Source organism: Odontomachus brunneus, unplaced genomic scaffold (genome assembly GCF_010583005.1).
Source record: "Odontomachus brunneus isolate Ranch 3 - 2012 unplaced genomic scaffold, Obru_v1 Obru_scaffold_031, whole genome shotgun sequence".
NCBI classification, from domain to species: Eukaryota; Metazoa; Arthropoda; class Insecta; order Hymenoptera; family Formicidae; genus Odontomachus; species Odontomachus brunneus.
The window spans coordinates 1,909,102-1,934,139 of record NW_022639481.1 but is presented as its reverse complement, the minus strand read 5'-3'; the positions used below and the strand labels follow the sequence as shown (position 1 = coordinate 1,934,139).

The window sequence follows — 25,038 nt, the reverse complement described above, 5'->3', positions numbered from 1 at the left end:
CTTCCACCATCACCACCACATCCTCCCCCTCATCCCTTCCTTTTTCTGCACTTTTTCTCAACTCCGCCATTGCCGTCCTGAAAGAATCGCCGTCTGGAAGTTTCCTGTAGGACGTACGTGCGAGATCCTCTCGAGGGTTTCTGCGTTAGCGACGCTGCAACGCTAGCTACTGCGAACAGCATCGTGCGCGAGGCTTTCCCACTGTTCCTTTTTCTCCTTTTATCGAACGCAGCGCGGGTTTAATGAAACTTTTTGCAGGAATTAATGCTGCAACCAATGCTCTGATGTTGCGCTAGCTAAGATTTGTTGCTCACTATGATAACACGCAAAATAGGGTTACTCGAAAGAAGAAATTTATGCTCGAATATTCAGTAATTTCTCAGTACCTTGGAAGTAGTTACTTTGAAAAAAATTCGAGTGTCTCTTTTCCTAATTATAAATACTTCGATTTGTACTTGTTATATGCATTGACAATATATATATATATATATAAATTGTCAATGCATATAACAAGTACAAATCGAAGTATTTATAATTAGGAAAAGAGACACTCGAATTTTTTTCAAAGTAAATACTTCCAAAGTAATGAGAAATTACCGAATATTCGAGCATAAATTTCTTCTTTCGAGTAACCCTATTTTGCGTGTTATCATAGTGAGTAATAAATCTTAGTCGGTGCAACATCATATATATATATATATATATATATATATATATATATATATATATATATATATTTATTTATTTATTTATTTATTTATTTATATTATATAATATATATAAAATAGTCTGTCTGTTTTCTATATATACAACCCTTTAACCGATACATCGAGAGAAAAATTATATTAAATCAACAAATATTTCTTTGATGGATGTCAGATATTTACTTAAATCTACATTCTCTTTATTTAAATCAAATATTGTTTACCTGATTTAAATAAACAATATTTGGCTTAAATAAAGAGAATGCAGATTTAAGTAAATATGTTAATGACACCCATCAAAGAAATATTTGTTGATTTTAATATAATTTTTCACTCAGTGTATAAATCAAAATTTTGCATAGCTACTCTCCAGAACCCTACAAAAAATATAAGCTATATGATATCTGGACACATTTCACCTCGTTACCCTGATTTCATCCTCTTGACGTGATAATCCGGGTAACGCTCTAGGCAGAGTTTCAGCTAATATTTATATAAACGATTTTATTCCAATCACAATATAAAATTCTTCAAGCTGAGGAATTGTTTCATTGCTCATTTTATTTTCCAATTGAAATTGAATTTAAATGCGAATTTAATTTCCTAAGTTTCTCTCTTTCCTTTCTCTACAGACGTTTGATTGCAATTTTGCAATCATCCTGAGTTCTTATTAGCAGAGTTTCCGTTCTACTTTTTATATGTGTCGCATTTTACATAAGCTTCAGTCCTTGAGATTTAACATTCCCCGTTCTTGGTCATCGCGGAGCGTAGACAGGAATGGAGAGCAGAACGCCTTTCGAATTTAGCGGGCCGACAGCTTATTCGGTTAAAGGCCGAAGATTTCTCATTCCGAGCAAGAAGATCGTCTGCGAGAGTTGTTTCCACGAGATCATGTAAATCGACTCGCGAGAGGGGTGGGGAGGGGTTGTAAGTGGACCGGTGCCAAGCCAAATCGAAAAGGGAACTCGTGCGGCGAGGAAATACGAAGGGCCGAGGTACGACTCGAGTACGCTCGATTTCTTCCTCCCGGCGTCGACTCGCGAATAAATTTAATATCCCGCGCCGCGTTCCGCGAGTGTGGAATTGCGGCACGATAAAAGCCACCCTTTCTGATACGCCGGTCCTTCCGCTAAGCGCTCTCATTTCGGGTCAAGCGGGGGAATTGCTTTAGTTCCAGCGCGCTGGAACTCGCGACGATTTCAGCACATCGTATTTATGAAAATACAGAGATATCTCTGGCAATCGGCAAATTAAACAAAAGAGAATTGCGAGAATTTTGAGGATTCTGTATTTATATAGCTGCCTCTCTGCACGCACGTATCTAACAAAAATAAAAGCTGCGGGGAAAAAGTTGTTCGAAACAAAATATATACCCGTTCGAAATCACGAAGCTATATATTTGGTAGCTGTCTACATTTCAGTAATATGTTTGAGCAAGTCACTCTTAAAAATATGTGGTGCTTATTGGATATTAGATTTCGATTCTAACGGAAACAATAATAAAATATCAATCTTGAAAACTGGACAAATATTGATTAACCTCTTTCAATCAATTTCAATGTGAATAACGTTTTGACGATGTGCAAACTCCAGGTAGCTATATGATAGCTACAGAAAAAGTAATGTCAATAATGGCGAGTGTTCCAATATTGAAGCTTCGGGCTGGTCGAAAATTCAAATTTGCAAAAAATAACGGTGCAATACTTTTGCGTGTGTTCCAAAAATTAATTTTGCCAAATCGAGGGAACTTGCTCCTGTTTCTTTTTTCCCTTCTTTTTTCTCATCGGAGCCGCCAGAGCGGAACTCTCGCGAGCGGACAACTCCGAAGTGGAAAACGATAAAGCATATTCGTTATCAGAAATAATATCTCCGCCCAGACTGGTAATCAAGCGGCTCGACCTTCCGGTGTAGCGGCGTTTCCGGCTTCCCGCCCGTCGCGGTCATTAAACAATGCAATCCGTGATTGCACTCGACCGAGAAATTAATTTTCCGGCTTCGTTAGTGCCATAATGAGCTCGTCGGCACCGATCGCGCGGCAAAATGCACGACTCATCGCGCTTTTCGCCACCCGTTACGTTCGGCCATCGTCAGCAGAATTTCTGCTCGATGCAATCTCGATTGTTAATTTTTCTTTACTATCTCCCACAATTTCGCTCTGTACACGCACACAAACGACTACCTTGAAAATCGCAAATATCTTAATCGCGCGTTCAAAACGCGTGTCTGTCATTCAATTAATATGTTCACAAACGCCTTATAATTACGCTGAAAAATATTGCGCAGATACTTCAGTTAAAATAAAAAGTTAATTAATTTCTAATTCATAAGTTATTCCGTTAAATGTTAAACTCTAATAATCCGATGAATTCATAAAATAATTAATACCGCATAAATTATGGATATATTATTATGGTAATTGAAATTATAGTGAAAAATCGAATGTAATTATGATAAAAAAAGGAATCATCCTCGACTTTATCAAGCCAAGGTGGTCATAAATATCGCAAACTTAAGCGTTCCATTTCTCCCTCGCTCTAAATACGGTGATGTCCATATTTTATTATTAAGCTTCTGCCAGGAAAAGCCAATAAGCACAAAAAATGCAATCCATCATTCCATATTTTGTACTGCATCTACGGAATCACCGGCATAACTCTCCTTTAAGTCACGTATAAATCTTTCCCGGTGAATTCTGGATATCACAGAAAAGTACGTAACACACACAGCATGCATGCAGCCTTGTCTGTTTTGCAGCAAGCGCCGAGCAGCACCATGTTAACTAAAAATCCCAGCCGGCGCGAATTTCTCCGACGGGTTCGCGCGAGAGGGGGAATCGACATTACGCGGAAACGGTCGCTCGTACCGGATGCAAGAAAGCGCAGCTTTCCCCCTAAGTTCTTCTAAGCCATCGTGGGGGAAACAGCCGCGGGCTACCGGGCGAGCAAAAAGACCGCGTTCGCGCCGTTGCGAGAACTTTTCCTGATAGTTATTAATACATTCGCTGCAACGAAAGCCATTAAAGGCGCGCCGGCTGCGCCGCGCAAGCGTACAATAACTTGCGAACGGGGAATAGGAAGAGTGTTAAAATATCCGTGAAGCTGTGAGAATTGAGAGATCCGAAAAAAATGAGGGGATTTTTCACGAAGCGCTAAGTGCGATCGCTTTATTTTCAATATCAATGCCGCAATTCCCGAGCTTGTAATTCACCTTGGCGCGAGGAAACGTATTAGCAATTACATGCCTTTTTGCGCTGATAGGAAATCGCGTTGTACACGATACGCTTCTACTTTATACTTGAAATATGCCCGCAGCATCAAGACGACATGCAGAAAAATACGTACTGCATTCAAGTAAGTGTTACTTGCTTCAAGTACTTCATGAGAGTTTATGTATCCGCGAATCTATCATAAGTTGGCTACGAGCGTCAAATTTATTCAAAATACATTCTGAATCCTGATAAGTCTAGCATTCCAAATAAGAAAATTGAATTAAGACAAAGATTCCCGGTGTGCCTGCTATATAGAATCGAGTAAACTTTTTCTTTGATCAAGGTTTATCATATTCTTGCGGAGACAATGAATTCTTCTTTTGAACATATGATAATGAGCTCTCCTGAAATTTGTGATGAGAATATTTTTAAGATTATTATCAAGGAAACATGCCTCGTGGAAGATAAGCGTTATCTGAGGGAAGGAAAATAAACTGAATAAGCGCTTAGCTGCGGAAAGATATTTCTCGGTGTGCACAAAGTGTTGATATTCCTCCATGTGCGATTGATTTAATATCTCGAAGGATATCGGCTCGAGTTGTAAAATTATCACTTCTCTCCCAACGTGACGCGCACAGCACGAGCGTGTTATGATGGACGGTAAATGGGAGGATGTGTGCCCGGAATCGACTGAATCGATAATCGAGCCATCTAGAAAAATAAGAGGAATTTCAATTAAGTGGCGGGTGTTTTCGCGGTTCCGCAAAATCCTGCCCGGCCAATCCACGGCCGGCGATATCGGAATTCGATTCTTAAAGGACCAATTCGGACTACCGAATGCCAGAGTCCCAAGCGTTTATTGCACTTTGACCGGCAGTTATTTGTTTCTTCGATAGAATACCTCTTTCAAGACGCCGCCGGGTCGTGTCGAGGTATTTTCTTTCTTTTCGGCTGGAAAAAATAATTTCGCACGAATACGAGTAAATAAGCTTTATTTGCAATGGCCGCCGTGTCTATCAAAATAAATATTTCTTCATTGCACTTTGTCTTACATATTATGTATAAATTTGAAATTCCAAAATAATTTATTCATAGAATCTCTTGCCTTTCAAGGTAATCCGTTAATTTTTAATTTTCACTCTCGACGTATCCCTCAGTGTCCATTTTCATCAGATCTTCCCGCCCGTTCTTCCAAGTAGTTAAGTTCCTTATTTATTTTAACGTCCAAAAAGCTTGAAACTTTTAATTCCGCGAGCACGCGTTTCAGAATCTCCTCGAACGGTCTTTGAAATTCTACGGACCGCAGCGAGAAGTATTTGAATAATGTGAAATATATATGTATATATATAGGCAATGTGTTATATACACTCATTCGAGTAGCTATTTAAGCAGCGTATATAATGCTGTTTTTCAGCCCCGGCCAGCCGAATAATTCTTTTGTGTGCCCTACACGAAATTAAAACGCTTTGAATACGCCGCGGAGGATTAATGAAAGTTCCTCGAACTACTTCCATCTTGCACTCGCTCCCTTTATATCAGCCTCTCGCTTTTACACCGTTACGCTGGACTGGTGTCGGTTTTGTACTTAAATCGAAAAAACTACCTGCCCGATCTGTAAAAGTGTCTGACTACGAGAAACAGTTTTCCCGCTGCGGATACAACTGGTAGAGAAGACCGCGAGCAAGGCACACGCCCTGAATGCTATTCGCTCAACATTTTCGCGAATATAACGCGACGTCCTTCCGCAGAAATACAGTGATTGATGTCTGTAATTCGTCGGCGAGTCCTTTTTACATTGACTGATTCAATTTCGTCCCGGGGCAATCGAAACGCCGAGGATCGATGATGGGATCGTCGGGAACGCGCAGACTCGCTTAATCCGCTCGTTGCGCCGCTTAATTGCCGCGAAACATAAATTCTTCGGGCTTTCTGTTGCGGCGCCCGTTCGCAACGATTCGCTCGCAAAGCTTCGTATTAATTCGAGCTTCCGACGGAAACGAGGACGGAGCCGGGCCGCTAATGGCGACGATCGAGGCCGCCGCTCGTTATTAGTGCAGAAAAACGCCGCGAAAGGGGATTAAAAGAAAATAACCCGCGAATAGCGAGAGAATGCGCCAGCACGTCGTTCGTTCTCATCAACTCTGCATTCGTCCAACAACTTTCGCAACTTGCGAACACGCGAGACCGTCCTCTCTCGCCATGTCCAACAGTGTTGCACAATGCCCGTTCTTATGCACAAAAATCGCTTCTTGAAATCTATTCAAGATATTGAAATTTTACGCACATATATATGCGGAAAACAATGTTCTTCTTTTAAAATTTTAAGAAAATCGGCATAGCTGAGGCACGAACCATTTTAAATTTCTTTAGCGGAGATTTCAACTGAAATATTTTAAATCTGTGCTAAATTAGTCAAAAATGGTTCGAATCTGGCAATTTTAATTAAAATTTTTAATTAAATTTTAATTAAAATTTTTTAAAAATCGGTATAACTGAGACACAAACCATTCTAAATTTCTTTAGCTGAGATTCCAACCGAAATATTTCAAATCTGTGCTAAATTAGTTAAAAAAAGTTCGAATTTTGGCCAAATCGAGAGAAAGAGAGAGAGAGAGAAATCCTGTAATTTTTATTAAATTTTTAACAAAATCGGCATAGCTGAGACACGAACTATTGGCTGTGTTCAGCAGAGAAAGCTGCTTTGCAATAGTTGTAAAATTCATGAATCTAATTGGAATATGCTCTTAATTTTGGTTAAATCCAAGAGCATGTATTAATCAGATTTATAAATTTTATAACAGTTGCAAAGTAGCTTTCTCTGCTGAACGCAGTCATTCTAAATTTCTTTAGCAGAGATTTAACCGAAATATTTCCAATCTGTGCTAAATTAGTCAAAAATAGTTGGAATCTCGGCCAAACCGAGAAATTATTTGTATACATAATTTTTTTCAACGTTTTATATATTTTGTTTAAACATTTTATTATTTATACAAATAGTTTTATACATTTGACTTCATATTCATAATCAGCAAACCAAAAACGCCTATATCTTGCATTCAATTTTGTTTCTTCTACATTTTTGTTGCACATGTTGATGATAGGAGTGAGAACATTAAAAGGCTATAAACTGCCCGTGAAACTCAAAGTGGGCCAAAATAAAAAAATATGACCTAAATATTTTTTATACATTTGCTACATTTGTGCCAAATTAGAAAGAAATCGAAGTGTAACTTTTGGGTAGGTTTACTGGTAAGCTTGAAATAATTAAGACAGTGAGGAAAAAGAAGCACTTCCACTCTAAAAAAAGACATGTAAGAGATTTAATTGTTGCCACTTTTCCGTGATACTGATTGGTTCTCTTACTTAGTTCATTTCATGTGGGCCGCGACTTGCTTCGTGTCGTTTGCGTCTATCAAATTATCAGGTAAATAATTGTTATCGCGTTGGTTAACTTATGAAAAAAAGAATACAAGAGAGATATAAATTATAAGAATAGAAGAATAGAGAATAGAAGAGTAGAAGAGGAAAAGGGTAGACAAAGAGAGAAGCATATTATTTAAATAAAAATAAGAGTAAGAATAAGGTAATTTTATAAGGTAATTTAAAAGATCGTTGTAATGATAAAAATTCTAAATAGCGCGCGCGTAGCGAGCGCCTGTAAGGTTTTAGTTACAGTAAAAATGACACACTATATCTTTTATTATTTTAATATTAATAATGTAAAATATTATTATATATCATTGATATTTTATCATTAAATATACATCATTAATTTAATCATTGATACAACATTAAAATGAAAATTATACTAAAAAATGGATTTATTCTATATCAAAATGAAAACTATATAAATAAAAAATATGTATAAATACGTGAAACAAGGAAAAACAAGAAAATTATTAATAAAAACAACTGTAATATATTTCTGTTTAAAAAACATTTCTTGTAATTATATTTCTGTTTAAAAAATATTTTGCTCACCAATTTCAAATGGATCCGTTTGCTGGCTGTAGTTTTTTACTTGTAACAGAAAGTCTGTTTTTCTTATATAAATAATACTTCGAACCTATAAGGTATACTAACATTAACACGGTGTAATTCAGTGTACGTGACATAACTAAACTGTACGTCCGCTTGATAAAATTTCCGAATCAAGACTACGTCGAAACACCTCGTGGAGAAACGCAAGAGTCGAATAATAATCAACGCGTAGTCGTAAACAAGCCCATTAAAAATACGAAAGCTTTGTGTTTTCGGTCGTGTTTATCAAATCTGCATTCCCTTTGTGTGTCGCCGCATGCTGTCGTGTAATTTTAAATTAATTAACAACATCCTATCCTCTTCGCCACATCACTCAAATTAATTTTCTAGCGTGCCTCGTGTCTTGCGCGAGTCGCGCACCGAGTTCCATTCATCGCCGGCAATTGAAAAAAATTTCCCGGATAATCCGACTATTGTAACTGGCAGCTCTCTCGGCGAAACCCCAAATTTTCGAATTTCCCGACCGCGCCCGTTGCCAGTGCCAAATTCAGCGATGGAGGCTCAATGCGAAAATCACTCCTGCAATTTCACGTACCCTATCGCATCCCCCTTCGCGCGCGATATATATCAAGCGGGACAAAACGCGCGCGCGGGCGCTTGTCGGGCGGTAAATCGAAAAAAGTTTTTTGCGCTTCTTGGTCCTGTCGATTCCAGAATCCATGGCGCCACGAACCAGACCGAACATCTGGTACATGGCACCGACCCATCAGGTAGTCGATCCGAGTTTCTTACTGCTTACCCGCACCCCCGGCTCTATCCACCACCCCCTTGGCACTCCCCCGTCGGCCGCCACGACATTCTTTCCCTTTTTACTCGTCGTGCGCGCGCGCGCCCGCGCGACAACGCCGCCGGAAAATCCCCGAGATTTTCTTGGATTTCCCGAAACCACGGACTGAAAAGTCGCCGAGCACGTCGATCGTGCGCCGCGGTGTCGAGTGTGTTAACACAAGGGTGGGAAATGCGGGGAGAGATGCGGGTGTACGTCTTGCAAGACCAACCGCATTGCCGAACTCCGTCTTCTGAAATTCCCAATTTCTGCACTCGGTTCCCTCTCTGCTCCAATTTCTAAATTTATAAATAATTCATGGACCTGCCTCTTTTCTTTCTAGCCCGAATTTTCAAGGGGCTGATAACACCGGAGAAACTTTTTTAGGGACGAAGAGAACTTTTCTTTTAAGAACAATAAAGATAACAAAAATATGAAAAATAATACAAGATTAGAGTTTGTCATAATTTTGAGATATATTGTGTCTCTTTTGAGCTCAAATAAGTTGCATCACTTTTCTAGTACGAGGTTTTTATCAGACAATTGTAACTTTTATCTCATAAAGTTGTTTCATCCATCAATTCGTCTTCTAATTTCTTCTTATTTCGCTGTAGACGAAGGAAAATGGAGTTATCTTCCAGAGATCTTGCTCTTTACATCAAAAGTTTGTCAAAAAAAAAAAATCTGTAGATATTCCGTAACTTCGTATGCCTTCGTATGTTATTAGAACATTCCGAGGCTCTCAATTTAGCATTCCGTTGCACAATATACATCCGACCTATCGCTTTAAGTCCGCCTTGCTGAATGAACCCACCCTCTCTTGCTCTCTTGAGAATTACGGCGGACGCATCCTTGCCTTTTTCTTCCATGAGCGGGCCTGCCCTTTGACGCGCGTAAGTCTAATCGAGAGCAGGGTATGAGAAAAATGTATCAGAAGCTTCGGTCTGGGTAAGTTCGCGGCCAGCTAGATCAAAGGGGATGTGTAATTTACTTCGGAGTTACGAGACGTCGAAAGGTGGCTACCCTCAAGGGTGGCTTGCGTGCCCAGACGTGTACATGTGGAAGATCCTTGGCAAGATCAATAGTGGCATTACATTATGCTCTTCGCCGAAAGCGGCGATAATGTCAGAATAACAGTATAAATTTATGAATAACATTGAATTCGTTTAAAGCGACGTCGACATCGTTCAAATTAACTGTCTGAACTGTCTAACAAAATAATCAAGATCGATGTTGAAAAGTACTATTTTAAGATCCAACATTTAAGTTTCAGCATTGTCCTCACGTTTATAAATTGCCAGTCGTATCCGTAATTCGTTTTTATAATTCAGTTTTCACACTCGCAAATATTTAACTTAAACCTCAGCACAATATGACGAAGATCCTCGGAATTCTCATTTTGTAGTAGCGTGTGCTATCGTATTCCTGATTCATCGAATTTTCTCACTCTGAAGCAAAGGAAAGTATGACGGAACCGCGTCGCGTTATATGAAAAACTGGTTAAGGTGATTATGCAATCGTGCTTTTTACGCATGAGAGAGATTTGTTTGGAGTGTGTCGCGCGCGGTATGTTGACGGGAAAGAAAATATTGGATGGAAAATTATGGAATTGCAGGGACTGCATTAAAGCTTGATTTATCAGATCCCGTTCTACCTTTCAAACCTGTAGAAATATCGTCACATAAATTCCGAAGAGCTTATGCCAAGCTTCTTCGTTTTTCTCGCTACATCGCGCGGAAATCTTGCGGATTTACCGCCGCGAAATTACAATTTTCACTCTTGTAAGCAAATCGTTGCAATAACACCCTGATATATACAAGATTCCTGACGATTATTGACACCCGTTGTAGAACTCATCAAACTGAGCGCAAAATTTCTCTGCTATTTCGCAAACAACGTAAAATTTTGAGTTATTAATTAAAGAAGAATGTGCGTGTGCTATTCGCTCTCATAATTTATAATTTCAACGACGCTATCTTGATATTACATTATTACACTCGCACAAACACACACTCGTGTGTCGAGATAATTTATACCGGGAGAGAGCTGCAACGGTGTTCCAATTAAACTGGGAAGAATAATTTAATAAAGCGGATCGCCCAAAAGAATTTTCAGTGAATAGCAGGGAAAGGATTATCCGGTGCAATTCCTAGTGCGTTAAGGCATGGCGACTATTTCCGGAAGCAACGTTTTCGGCGGGCGGAATGCGACTGGAATAATGCCGCAATTTTACGCTTCGCGGAACGTTACGACATTTTGAGCGAGCCGCGCGGAATATTAACGACTTTGTTTGTTATTAACCGTCGCGAAAGTATCGCGACGCCAAGTCGGAATTCTGGCTCGATCTTTCCCGCTTTCCCCTGCAATCGTCTCGAGCGTGCTCTCTCAGCGCGGCGAGAGCCGAAAGCACAATGCGCACGATTAATTGTCGCGAGATCTGCTACGGGTCATTCAAACTGCCTGCTGGAGTTATTAACTTAGCTTTGTTATTTTAATTAGGCTTTACGTGTAGCACCGCCGCTCCTGCGTTGGCCTGTGTCTACATGTCTGCTTAATTACCCGCTTCCCCTTACGTTTCTTACATTATCACTTAAATAGGAACAAATTGACATGAAATTGTGTAAAAGCGGGCGAAGCGTAGCACGGCTCGAAAAACGAGTGTCACGCGACAAATCGAAACAAAGTAAAGCAGACAAGACATCGCGTAGATAGCGATATCCGATGGCACCGGAGATATCCCCAAAAGGAGGATAATGCCGCGCGCACGAATTGGTTATTCTCGAGTTTCCAGCACCTCGAGGCAATTAGATTCGCAGAGCAAAAAGCACATTAGAAATTAATACAGCGCCGATCATTATTTCGCGTCCTTACGGCCGTGTCGGGCCCTCTCTACGGTATAATTCCAGACACTTTCCGCAACAATGCTAAGAAGCCGACGCATCCTGCGAGCGGAATTTTAAGCGAGCAGATCCAGGAAATTAGGAAGATTTGATCAGCCGGTACTGGAATTACAAATAACCTTATTATCGTGCCACATCCCGCCTCCTTCCTCTCCCCCCGGCCATGCCACTCACGATTTATACCGAGTGCCGAATTTCCTTTTTAACTGGTGAAAGCGGAGCAGCATGGCGATTAGGTGATTTACATGGAGATCTTGGCGCGAAAGAGAGAGAGAGAGAGAGAGAGAGAGAGAAAGAGAGAGAGAGAGAGCGCACACAATGCCACACCGAGCCACCCTTTGTCTGACGTTCGAGATTAATTTGTTGCTCGGTTTGTTTGTCGTATCGGTTTGTTTCCTTGGGACTTCGCGTTTCCGTAATTCTGTCTACGAAACGTTACGCGAATCCGAATTTCCGTTTATTCTCTTTCCCCTTTTGTCTCCGGTTTTTTTTTCTGTTTCACATTAACGATGAATCCTGTCTATTTGCCATTTGAGCGAACATGCTTTTTTTCATATAGCTCGTGTATATTTGAAAGTTTATATTTCCGGCATTTTCAGTCGCGCAAAATGTTTTTTTTTCTTTCGCTTCCGCTTTTATATCCCATCAAAATCCTCCCTCTGCCCTCCCGCCGCTCTTTCCATGTCGTCTCCTATTTTTCACTCCTTTCTCATCCCCTTCGATAAGTCGCGCCAGCAATGAAGACAAATTGTCGACGTCCCGCAGTTTTACGGAGGCAGTAATTAATTGCCGGTCGCGTAACGAGCCCTGCTCCGACTATTGACACACGTCGATTTAGACAGTTCTCTATTACGCCCCTCCTCTAACGCAACATCCCTTATTAATTAGTGCCGCACGAGAATAATCGTGCAATAATGATTTTAGCAATTTTAGCAACAGTAACGGGATAATGAATAATTAAGTATTAGCAATAATTAAATTATGTAGATAGTAAATTGCTCTGTTTAAACTCTATTGACAGATAACGTAGCAAATTACGGTAATCAATTACATCACACAATACAAATATAATTAATATTATTACTAATTATATATTACTAATTATATATTCCCAATGTGCAGAATGTGTATTAATTTGTTAATTATATTACATGTGTTACACACATATACGTAATTTCTTTTCCATACATAAGACACGTTGAAAACTGCATCGCGATTCCTTAAATCTAAAATTCGGCTGAAAGAGCTGAGCCAAGTGGAACACTGAACTGCCTTATCGGAATATCATTCAGTGCCCGCTTAATTCGATAATGCCGTCAATTCCATCATCATTAGTCATCATTATGCGGTTATTGTGAATTGAAATGGACAATTGTCAGGAGGGAGATTCAAAGCTTCTTTTAGCTTCCTCAAAACGAATTCCGCGCGATGACGGGGATAATAAGGACTCGTTAGTCCTGTGGAATCAGCGACATACCGGTACGAAAAGTCGCCTCGTTTGCCGACTTTTTCCCACCTTGATTGCGTTCGTTTCAGCTCCCACTCTCTTACGAACGTTTAATAAAATGGGACTCTACGACGCGACAAAATTATGTAAATTACAAATAACAGAGAAACAAGTAATTATAGCTATATTATAGTCATCAATTTATTATGATCGTAAATCAATATAAATTAATCAATAACAAAATAGAGCTGCAAATTTCTAGATTTCGGATATAAGTTTAATTTTAGCTTGATATAAATTCATTCTCACTCGGAATTCTAAGAGTCTAGCGATTCATATAAATGGAAAAAATTGCTACTTTTATAAAACGAGAGACTTTTTAGTTATAGAATTAATGTCACGTTAGAAGCACAGTAAAATGTGAGACGGCTGAAATCGAGTCAGCTCGACCTCGAAACACGCTCGGAATAAAAATTAACGATGCTTGAGAAATCGTTCAGAAATCGCAACTTTCTAGAAAGGAGACGCGAACTTCGCAAACAAACGTAAATCGCGCGCGGCTTCGCGTTTCAGAGATCAAGTTTCCCCTGGTAGTTAAGATCCATCACTTATCGGCGCGCTCTCGCACGCAAAAATCACGGCGACCCAGAGGGGTGCCAAGATTTACGAGGAGCTGTTGGTTCGTGCTCGTCGTCTTTGAATCTCCGCGGAGGCGATAGCCGAGGCTCGTTTCTCTCCATCCGAGCTTAAAAGTATTTCCTTGTTGTTCTCGCCGCTCATTTGAACTAATAACTCGCGCACTATCCCCCGCGGCGTGAGTGTGCGCGGCCTTGAGCACCGGCTACTTACAGGTGACCCGAGCCACCCCCGGCGCCGCCAGCTTTTCCCACAGTTTTCCAGGGGTGGAAACTTTCGAATTTAATTCAGTTACTGTCGTCTACTTTGACACGCTCTGAGGCTTTTAAGCGGGATAAAGAAGTGGCGGGAAGGTAACCAAAGTCTCTCCGTGAGAGACTTTCCGAAATATTTGCAAATTATCAAAAAGATCGCCTCACATTGTTCTAGTGTTCCTAGAAGATAGAGTAGAAGGTAGATTCAGCTCGCAAGCTTCTCAAAATAGTGGAATCGGTCACAGTGCTTCATTAGTTCCGATCCACAATAGGTGTAGTAAGTTTTAAGCCTTAAGAATTGACCAATTACAGTCAAATTTGAGGAGAATAATCGACTGTGATTGTCAATTTCTTAAGACTTAAAGCTTACTACACCTATTGTGCCTCGGGACGTATATTGTGTGCCTACAGAAGCAACTCATTTACGATTTTCACTCTTTTGGAAAAAGAGGATATAATCATCAACACTATTATTTTATGTTCAATAAGTTGCTATTGATTATGTTAACCTTTATATTACAGCGTTTTGTGATGAATTCGAAACACCGAAGTTTATTATAATCATGCAGAAAAATGACGAAGAAAGTAACTTGAAGTACGTTTTACTTGATACTCGCAACGCACTTCGCCGGCATGAGTCATCCCAACACACGAATATGCCGTTTTGAGGGACAAGTGGCCAAACTCTAGCTTCTAGGGATTTTAGCGCCGCCCGGTTAATTGGATATTAATAACAGTATCGGGTCAGTAAATGTTTAGTGTTACGGAGAGCATATAGCGTCACATCTAAGCACAATGTATTTTCGAAGGTACATCATTGCCAGGTCCTGCTGAAAAGCTCGCTCCCACACTCGGAAAATCAGCCGGTGAAACGCGGCTTCGATGAAAGTCGATTTCCGCCGCTATTTCCGTAGCTTTAATATTAATTATTAGCTGCGCCGAGGATTGCCGCGGATAAAATCATTTATTAATGGGCAAATAATACGACCACGTACACCAATGGCAGCTCCATTATGGAATCGCTGCGTGTGTAGGTTCCCAATGTAACCGGATAATGGCGTTTCGCCTAAATAAATCTCTCGCTTGACTTTGCCCGCGTAAATAACCGATAATTAACAACAACCGCCGACAGATATCCCGCGTTATTATCATGTAATTTTTATATAAATTTATTTTTCACTTCAATTTGATAGCCTGGAGGAAGAGAGAGAGAGAGAGCATGTAATTGTTTAACATAACATAAAAAGATAGTCGAACATTTCGAGCAAATATTTCAGCAAAACACCGTCGTTACTTCGCTGGCTTTCGCTGAAAGTATATTTCGCTGAAGGATCACTCTCCTCTGTTGGATGTTACTGTGCAACTTCCTATTTCTATATTTGTTAACTCTTATTTTTATATTTGTTGAGGTCTCACTCGGATTTATTGTGTCCTATTTAAAATTATTAAGTTTAATTACCTTTGCAATTGGCCTCAGTTTTCTCTTTTAATACCGCCTGAAATTATCTCAACCTTAGCACATCGAAAGTTAATTAGCTCCGGCTTGTAGCCCTTCAATCCTCTTCTTTAATCCTTTCACAGCCATATTTCTGCGCCAGGAACTTGTCCGCCTCGGCTAACTAATTTTAGTATAAAATTTGAAATTTAATTTTAGAATTTCAAGTCAATTTAAGGGCCCCGAACACCGACTAACTCAATTTATCAGAATTTATTACGGATGTTCCACATTTTCGGCCAAGTTCGCTTTTTAAAATGGAATTACGGGGCAAAACCTATATACATAAAGTCAGTCGCAGTCTTAATTAATCTAATCGAGTTTATCTGGAATCGTAATAAGTCTCATTAAGGCCGAAAGGGTCCCGGCAAACTTTCCACCTTGCGGCATGGCGCGCTTCATCAATCCGATAGACACCAATGGCGTCCATCACCGTGAATAAATAACGACAAAGCAGTCGTAGAGCCCTTAAAGAATTGAAGCTCAATGGAGAATGCCGAACAATAAGAACGGATCGCCCGATCGCGGAATACGTTTAGATATACCTTCACGCGGAGAGGGCGCGCCCGGAGGTGGTCTAGGATGCGGCGGGCGGATGCCGGGGATGAGGAAGTGGCAAGGGCAACGGTAGAAATAAAAGTCGAAAGCCTGAGCGAGCGAGACGAGGCTGCGAGGGAAATAAAAAGGAATTGTCACCGTCCGGGTGGCTGCAACCATCCTTGTAACCGCGCCGCCTGCGGCTGTTTTCTCTCCGCGCCCTCCCCCCGCCTCTATCCCCCCTCCCAACCGTCACCCCCGTCGCGCTCTTTACAACCACTGTCATTTGTTTTTACGTTTACTCCTCGTTGTTCTTGAAAACCCTACGCGAGAGACCCGTCGTGCTACGAGATTTCGCCGAGAAAACGGAAGAAACGAGACTCCCGCGCGGAACGAACTATGAAGCTTCTTAGGCGCTCGAGGAATCCGCAATTTTTTACCGCATGAATATTCATTAACGTAAAGTTAGAGTTTTAATCGTAACCGTTACGTCCGCCTTAAGAGAGATATCTATACCGTCTAATGGCATGCAGTGCAGCTGCACCCACACCGTCTCACGTGACGTAAAAGTAAAAGTGCACTAAGTACCAAGAGCTCTAATAACACTGGCATCTAACCTCTGGACGTTCCTATTATTTCGGTTTTTAAATTAGGATAGTTACGAACTTACGAGGTAGAATACATGTAACACAATGCCCGCGACAATTCATTGCGATTGTCCGCGATAATGCGCCAATCTTTTTTAATTAATATCTAAAAGTCTACGTGGTTATTTGCAAAATGCTGGAGGATTTCTGTGCTGAGTTTAACGTATTCTACAAGCACACAACAGCAGACTTTGCTATCATAACTCATTTACCGCATAGCGCGCGATATCATCCACCAATCTTTTCTGAATCACGCAATCAATTACTCTAAATTTTACGTGGTTATTTACGAGGTGGAGTTTTTTGTTTGATAAGTTCTATACTTGTACACACCGCGGCTGCACAACGAACATATCAGACATGTTGTATATTCAATATGTATATTTATACAGGGTGTCCCGCGTAAGACGAACCAAAAGAAAAATATAAGTAGAACACATAAAAGTGAACAAAAATTATATAAGCCATTTTTCAAACAACCACGTAAAATTTCGAGATATTAACTAAAATAGTTGAGCATATCAGAGCGCGGCGACACGGCAGGCAGGATATACGGCTCGCCGCGGCCGGCGAAGAAAATGGATTATTGCTCGCGGGCCTATCTTATAGGCCAGAGAGGGTTTGGCATACTGAAATGAGTAGCTCTGTATGTACATGTGCGTTCTTCCATTTTCTTCGCCGACCGCTACGAGCCGCCTATCGCGTCGCACATTCTAATTTGTCCAACTATTTTAATTAATATCTCGAAATTTTATGTGGTTGTTTGAAAAATGATCTATACAATTTTTGTCTACTTTTATGTGTTCTACTTATATTTTTCTTTTGGTCCGTCTTATATGGAACACCCTGTATATTCTATGCAAGTTAAAATTCTATGCAAGTTTAAATATTCACATTTTTAGACATTTATTTTAGACATTTTAGACATTTTAAAGACCAAAACAATAAGAATATTCAGAGTTGGGTACCAGTGTTTTCAGTGTTCAGGAATTGATGCTTTTACCTATAACTCTGTGTTAACTAATATTTGCGAGGTTACTTCGATTCCGCTCCATTTACTAGCGCAGTGGTCGTAAAAAGAATAATAGTTACTCACGGAAAGTGAAGTTGGTGGGCTTGACGATCCTCGGGCATACTCTGAAGAGGCCCAGCTTGAACCTCACGCTGACGACGTTGGCGAAATTTCTAGGTAGATTCGACAGGGCGAGCTTCTCCTCGGTGTGGAGCCAGGTAGGGCCCAGAAGGGCGGTGCTGAGGGCCGCCAACGCGGCGAGCCCGCACACCACGCCGCACCTAGTCAGCCTGATTCCACCTGGGCCACCTGAGCAGCACATTTTCGTCTCCCAAGTGGTCCTCAGGGTGACATCGTTAGCGAATCACCTGCTCGATGTGAACAATGATCCTCGATTCATTCTTTTATTCCTTTGCATATTTAAGATCTTCCGGTTGTCTTCTTTTGACTTTCGCTCAGTGTCCTCGTTCCTGTGTAGCGCGGGGGTCTTATTCAATGTTCTCCGGAGCAAGGAATTTCCCGGCAAAATACAGTTTTTCGGATGTGCTCCGTCGTAACATTCGCGACACGATCTGGTCTTTCGTGGAATTTCCGATAATCTTTATCTCGTTGTTTCCCTTCTATTTTCAACTTGACGCATTCAGGCTCCCAAAGGTCGCAACTCTTTTCCCTCGGCTCTACGGGCTCTTTGACAAAACCAGAATGAGTTTTCCCTCAAGGAGACCTCTGCTCCGTGAACCAGACCGGAAATTATTATTTTATCGTTAATATCTTTAATTCCTGACATAAAAACGTGCCGGGAAGGGAATGCGATGTATTTGCCGCGTCAAAGAACGGAGCCGAGCTGGCTTCTCGTACACGCGCGACTGGGATACTCGCGAGAGGGATGCTACGGCGATGCAAAAAAACGCTGAATTCTTCAGAAGAGGGTGGCCGTTAATGGATTTCTCGTTATGTGGAGAAACCATTAAAACGTTTGCTCGTTCTCGAAGAAATTAATTCCGATTGCCGTTATCGCGGCCGGCTTGAAAAGAAGCCAGAGAACGACGGGGTGGGAGGGACGGAAAGGTGGGCCGCCATTATCGCGCCACCGCATTTTCCGCGTCGGAAGTGGATGGCAGTGAGAGCCTCCGGCTTTTCCGATGATTCTCTTCCCCGTGAAGGGGTGAAAAGCGAGCATCGCGTTCTCGCATGCGAGTAAAAAATCCAACCGGAGGGTGAGTGCTTGCGGAGGGGAAATGCTTAAGAAATTTGAATACCTGAGAAGCATCGATACTTCACTCTCAATACTGATGAGGTAATCTCAATTCATCAACACGAATGAAACTTTGCGGATCCATCGAGTAAATCGGGACTCGACTACAAGACTCCGCGCTTCGTGCGTCATCGCCGACCTGGCCGAAAAAGCGCGGAAAAATGTCAGGAACGTTTCTTGATTTCAGGCCAGCAGAAATCGCCCGCCGTCTACGCGAAATAATAGCGACAATTACTTCTTGCCTCACTCGAGCGAACGGTGAAACGCGGGAAGAGGGGAGAGGGGAGATGATAAAAAAAAAGTCAGGTGTGTCGTTTCACGGCGGGAAACGTATGTGTCTATATCGACGTGCGTAATACACGACCGTAAAACACGCTCGCGCCCGCGCGCGATTTATATCCGTGCTGCAGATGGCAGTTGCAATTACAGCATCATTCTTTCAAGCCGGTCTAATTAATTGAAAAACGGCGTACAGCCGCGACGGCAGTTGCGAAGGGTCCTCGAAAGATTTCCGGTCTTGTTAGGAAGCAGTTTCGAGTGCTGCTTAAGTCTGTTCCGCCTCTTTTTCTCTTCGGCGAAGACCCACCGCCGCACCTCGCCTCACCTCCTAAGTATCACGTAATTAAAAGTTCGAATCGACCGCGATTCACGCCTGAGGGAAACCTTCGACCATCCCTCCGACACTTTCCGTACTACGTAATACGAGGGATGAGAATGAATGTGTATGTGTGAGATAGAGAGAGAGTGAGAGAAAGAGGGGAAGGGAGCTTCCTCACTGTGTGCATCTTTCTTTTACCTCCTTTTCGTCCTTTTGTAATTACTCTTTCTTGAGAACTTTGGTGTGGTCGAGAGTCCAGAAATTCCACAACGGGATTTCTGTTCTCTCGTGGCTGGGAAGTAATAGAGAAAAGGGGAGGTTCTGGTGATTCGAGAACTCTTTGTCGACCTCGTCCGTTCTCGGTGCAAACGTAGATGCAACAAACATTCTGATTAGTGTCGCCTCGGTGTAATTCTTCTTCGGGGGAATCTAGCGCAAATAACTAATCTTTGGTGCAACTCGACAGAATAATTTAACTTTTCAAACTGGCAGAAAGAGAGAGAGAGAGAGAGAGAGAGAAACGGTGGAGAATACTCTCTATAAATTTCCCCAGCAGGTAATTTCTAATTACTAAATTATTACACTAAACAATAAATAATATTAGGTTGTAAACAGTTAGCGCTTTGTCAGCGTGTAATATTATATCGTAACAACATTAAAATTTAATACTATTATGTAACAACGTAATAGGACAATGCGCTGTGCACCCGCGGTACGGACGTTACACGTAAATGTACTCGTTAAATCGAGATTGTTGCATTAATGTTTCAATATTACCATCGTATTACTGCCATTGTGTGGATGTGGGAACAAAATCAACGATGGCATCACGGGCGTGAGGACGTCCGGCAACAATACTGAGGACGATTGATTGCATTCTTCTGGGTCCACGACCCGGAATTGTTAAAAAACGCTCGAATGTATTGTCCACCGCGTCATCATCGTCGAGGGTGGAGGGCAGGAGAAGGGAGGAATGGGAGAGGGGTGGGGAGGGGGAAGAGTTGGTTGAAAACGAATTACATCGACACTTCCAACCCCGATCAGGCTGTGTCAGGCCGGCCTGTTTTGCTGCGGACGCATTCCGGTGTCGGAATATCCGGTCGAGCCAGAGACGATGCGGCGATCATCGATAAAAATGGCTGTCTCGTCGCGGAACCGACGAACAAAACGGCCGTATGTGCGAGCGAGCGTCCGTCCATCCGTCCGTTCGTCCGTCCGTCTGTTTTTCCCCGTTCCAGCGCGATTCAGAGGGCGAGTCGCGCGCCGGACGTTCCTGTGGCCCGACGTTGCGCTGAGCTTTTCAGGACTGCGGTGGTCCGGAATTCCCCGCGCGCGCACGGAAGATGGATAGACGGATAAGCAGGGGTGAATACTTCGGGAGCGAGAATTCGAGCGAGTACCCAAAATCGTACCACCACCGGTGTTCAAATTCAAACTCAACCGACTCGAGCCTCCGGCTGTCTGCAAGGCGACCAGTGGCGTATAATGAGTCCTCGTCGCCCTGCGTCAGTTCTTCCGATCTCATCCTTTACAAATTGAGCCCGGGGGGTCATTATAAAATTATTACAGACCCTTGAAAGAAGCCCATTTGTTGCGACCATGTTGAGACAATTAATTGTCTCACTGAATGCCTTTTGGGATTGTAAAAATGCTTGTGCTGGGCACCTTTGCGCAGCAACCAATTATTCGTTAGATGGACGAAGCCTAACGTATTATTTGACGTAAGGATTGGTTTAAGGAGAGAACTATCTGCATAATTATGATATAAGGAAATAATTATGTAAGAAAAGAAATCAAATCAAAGCATCACTCTTTTCTTGATGCTTGATCGCGAAAGGAGTTAGTTCAGCCTGCACAGCGGTGCAATCCAATAAAAGGACGTTGATCGAACAGCAGCGCGAGTCAGATATTGCGAAGGAAGAATTCTGGTAGGAATCCGTGCGTGTCATTCGGACTGTTATCTTTAATCGCGAAATTCGTAGCACGGCGAACCGTGGACGAGATTGAAGTTATCCCGTAGGAATCGGTCGATATCCGTGCCCATCCGCCGTATTCGGCCTGCGAATCGCGTCATTTAGTTGGCCAATAAGTTGTCCGGTAAATGTCGCCGGACATTACATCGGGCCGCTCTCACTTACACGACGCAACGAACATGTAATCTGCCTCCGATATATGGGGTGATATTATAAGAGGAAATTAGACAACTGTGCGCCACACCCTGTATAACTATCATTAACGAACGATAGCGGGCACGTAGCCATGCTAATTAAGCTCGATCCGGAACACGGCTCGGTTTCAGCGGAACGAGTCACCGTAAAATCGTGCGAGGACGAGTGCGCCGGCGCGACGATTTTCACGGTTTCCGCGTCGCGACGAGCGATTTCCGCGTCCGCGAGCTCTAATCAAACCCGACGCGACGCAGCGGCGGAAAAAAGGGCGTTCGTTAAAATCTCGACGCGCTCGGGATCCGCGCCAATCTCGGATCGCCAAGAGCCACCGTAATTTCGGTGTCGTCTCGCGGATTTCCCGAGCCGCCCACGGGAAATTACAAATTACGCGTTTTTCAATCAAAAAAACGGCGAGTCGCGCCCACCGGGGAATGCTGGCACGACGTGAAAATTTCGCATCAACGGTACGTCCTCGATCGCAATCGGAAAATCCAAAGAGAGAGATAGAGCGAGAGAGAATGAAAGAGAAAGAGAGAGAGAGAGAGAGGGGGGGAGGGAGGGAGGGAAGAATGAGAGAGAGAATGCAATTTAAAACGATTGCGTCGCGCGGAAAAATATTTGCCTCGCGCAAAACAATTCCCGTTGCGCGAGAAAATATTTACCTTGCATTAGAACGATTTCGCGGTGGACGAATGTTTTAGCGTTTTCGAGAGGGATCGAGTTGCACGCAGTTTTTAAACGCGAGCCAGGATATTTTACGCGTAATGTAAATTTTGTTGCGCGTAACAAATATATCTCTCTACGCATACAGTGCGCGTGGATTTTTTGCAGTGCATATTTGTATAGAGAAAAAAGGAGAGAGGGAAGGGTGCGTTTGTATCATGTAAACACCGCCACTTATTTCAACGTACATAATTTTAGTCCCGCGACGAGTGTTATTTCACTTTCCAATTTGCCTTCAATTTTGAATCAATTTTAAACACGGTGCGATTAGCGGAGGGGAATGAAGCATCACGCGCGCCATTATAAGCGGCTGAAAGAAAAAGAGAAAATATTTGATGTCTAATGTACAACTGGCGAAAAAACCCCGGGAAATTCGCTGTTGCTGAGCGCGTTTCCGCAATTCAGGCCACCCCGTACATGTCTCTTCGAAGTCATTACCGACGTGTCAGTGTCAGACGACCATCCCTCCAACCCCCTGAGCGGAAAAAGCGGAGGGCGCCATGCGCGATATTTTTCTACTGTCACGAGCGACCGCTCGTCCCAAATCCTGGACAGGACCATAGGGTCCTGGCGAACAGTGCTGCGGATTAGGGTGTGTTCCGACCACGAGATTATGCGGGAGAATCCGAGGTTCCCAATGTGTCCGGGCCTAAGGATGTCAACGTCGCGCTGGTGACGCGGATAAACGTACTCGCTCTTTCACGGCACGAATTTAATTTAATTATCGTATTAAGAAAGATCTCCCCAAAAATGTGAATATCTCAGAAACTAAAATGCAAATGCGCGAGGACTCAATAATTCCAAGGTGAAAACGCTCGGATATCCCAAGAATATTCCAGAATGGCGCGAACTTTGATTGATAGATTTGAATAAGCAAAGTATTTAAATTCAAAGTTTCCATCATGAAAGAACGAAGAATCTTTGGAAGAAAGATTCGAAAGCATGAAAAACAACCGAGCTATCGTGTGGGATTAAGTATCACGGCAGAAGAGCTACGAGTTTCAGGAAGACCCAAAGACGCAGAGCTGCGAGTACTCGGCAAATATTTGAGGGAAACGACCGAACGCAAAGTCGCAGGATCAAGCGACGCTTAAAGGGAATGAATCAAATACGCAAAGTCTCCCCAAAAGCGTTCCCCCCAGTCTCAAATACGGAGAGTGAGAAGTACAAAAATCGGAATGAATGTCGACGGCAGTCCGTCGCATCGAAGCACGAAAGATTGGCCTGCGATACGTTTTCCGAAGCTTCGCGCTTCAACTTCGCGCTCCTGGCACTAATGACTCGTGTTAACAAGCGGATTATCCTCGGCGATCCATCTGACTGGAAGCGATTCCGCAAATTACTATGATACGAAATTACTGGGATATGGAGCCAATCGCGTCGCTACCGCGGACGCCGTGGCTAATGAAGGATATAAGGATTAGGAATTTAGAAATTCGAATTTCCACTCTCGAAGAGACTCCACGCATTGACAGCTCAGACATTACCGTCCCGGTGTGTCAACAGCATTAATAATCCACGTTTGCGATCGAATTATCTCGGGATGACGGCCTCTCTCTGTCTCTCTCTCTCTCTTTCCCTCCTCTCTCTCTCACTCTCTCTTTCTTTCTCTTGCTCGTTCGCTCAATTAAGAATCAGAGATTGGCCTTTCTGCGAATGATCCGTGCAAATTAAAAAATGGGGTGCTCCGGCAACACGAAACCCACCTCCGAGACCGCGACGCAAGGGCGTCTCAATTCGCGCAGAGTTGTCCGCACTCCTTCGGCATTAATAACATCGGCGATCCATGTTACTTGTTATCCTTAACGACGGTCGAGTGCGCGTTCACTGAAGTGATTACAAGCGAAATTATCCGGCTATCGTCGCGAGGCGATCATGTCGCTGTTTGCGGGCGATACGCGCGCGTCCTGCACGTGTCCTCCTCCCGAGCACACGACGAGAAAAGTTGCCGGCCCTCGGAGAGCCATCGGGTCGCACGAGAATCATCCGATGATCAGCCGCAGTCGCGGAACACGACGGCGTCGACGCGCGGACTACCCCGAGAGAGCCGCTGTGTTCGATCCGCTCGACGGCTGGTGGCGTACTGGCCCTTCGTAAACGCACGCCTCCACCGAACGACGGTGGGTGAACGTCGCGACGGCAGCGGAAGAGGGCGGAAGCGGCGCCGGGAGGGTGGGTGCGATGCCAAGAGGGTGAGCGTCTCGCTTGGCGACCGCATCATCGTCGCGATTTTTGACGCGGACACGATTTTACGGACCTCGCAACGCAACGAGAAATGAAGGAGCAAGCGTCCAGGACGCGGCTTCGAAATTTCTGCGGTTTTTTCACACACATGACAGCTGCGAAATTTCACGGAGACATGAATTTTTTATATATCGCGCTTCCATTGTGGCAGCACGGAGTAAACCGTCGAAATTATTTCAAGCGCTGCTGAAACAGTAACAGCGATACACTGGCACAACAAACACCACAGACGGAATATATTTAGAATGATAATTCGGAATCACAAGGGGATGGAGGGTTTAGAATTTCGAGACAAGAGAGCTCAAAGCTGAAAATTGCAAATTGAAAAGCGAGTCGGTCGGGAGAGAGAGAGAGAGAAAGAGAGAGAGAGAGAGAGAGAGAGAGAGAGAGAGAGAGAGAGAGA

At 42.9% G+C, this 25,038-nt stretch overlaps 1 protein-coding gene across 4 annotated transcripts in view; it reads right to left on the bottom strand.

Annotated features, from left to right (window-relative positions):
- The window catches only part of LOC116843266, a 115,125-nt gene extending 90,659 nt beyond the window's left edge, over positions 1–24,466 (bottom strand). Inside the window, exons 1-2 of one of the 4 annotated variants that reach the window (XM_032813547.1) lie at positions 24,098–24,466; positions 17,732–18,373 (exon numbers count right to left, since the gene is read on the bottom strand). In XM_032813547.1, coding sequence (XP_032669438.1) covers positions 17,732–17,969 — 238 coding nt within the window. In that variant the 5' untranslated portion in view covers positions 17,970–18,373; positions 24,098–24,466. Of the gene's footprint in view, positions 1–17,731; positions 18,374–23,878; positions 23,965–24,097 lie in introns of those variants that run through there. The other 3 variants (XM_032813546.1, XM_032813549.1, XM_032813548.1) reach the window with 3 other exon arrangements.
- Positions 24,467–25,038: the final 572 nt, after the last annotated feature.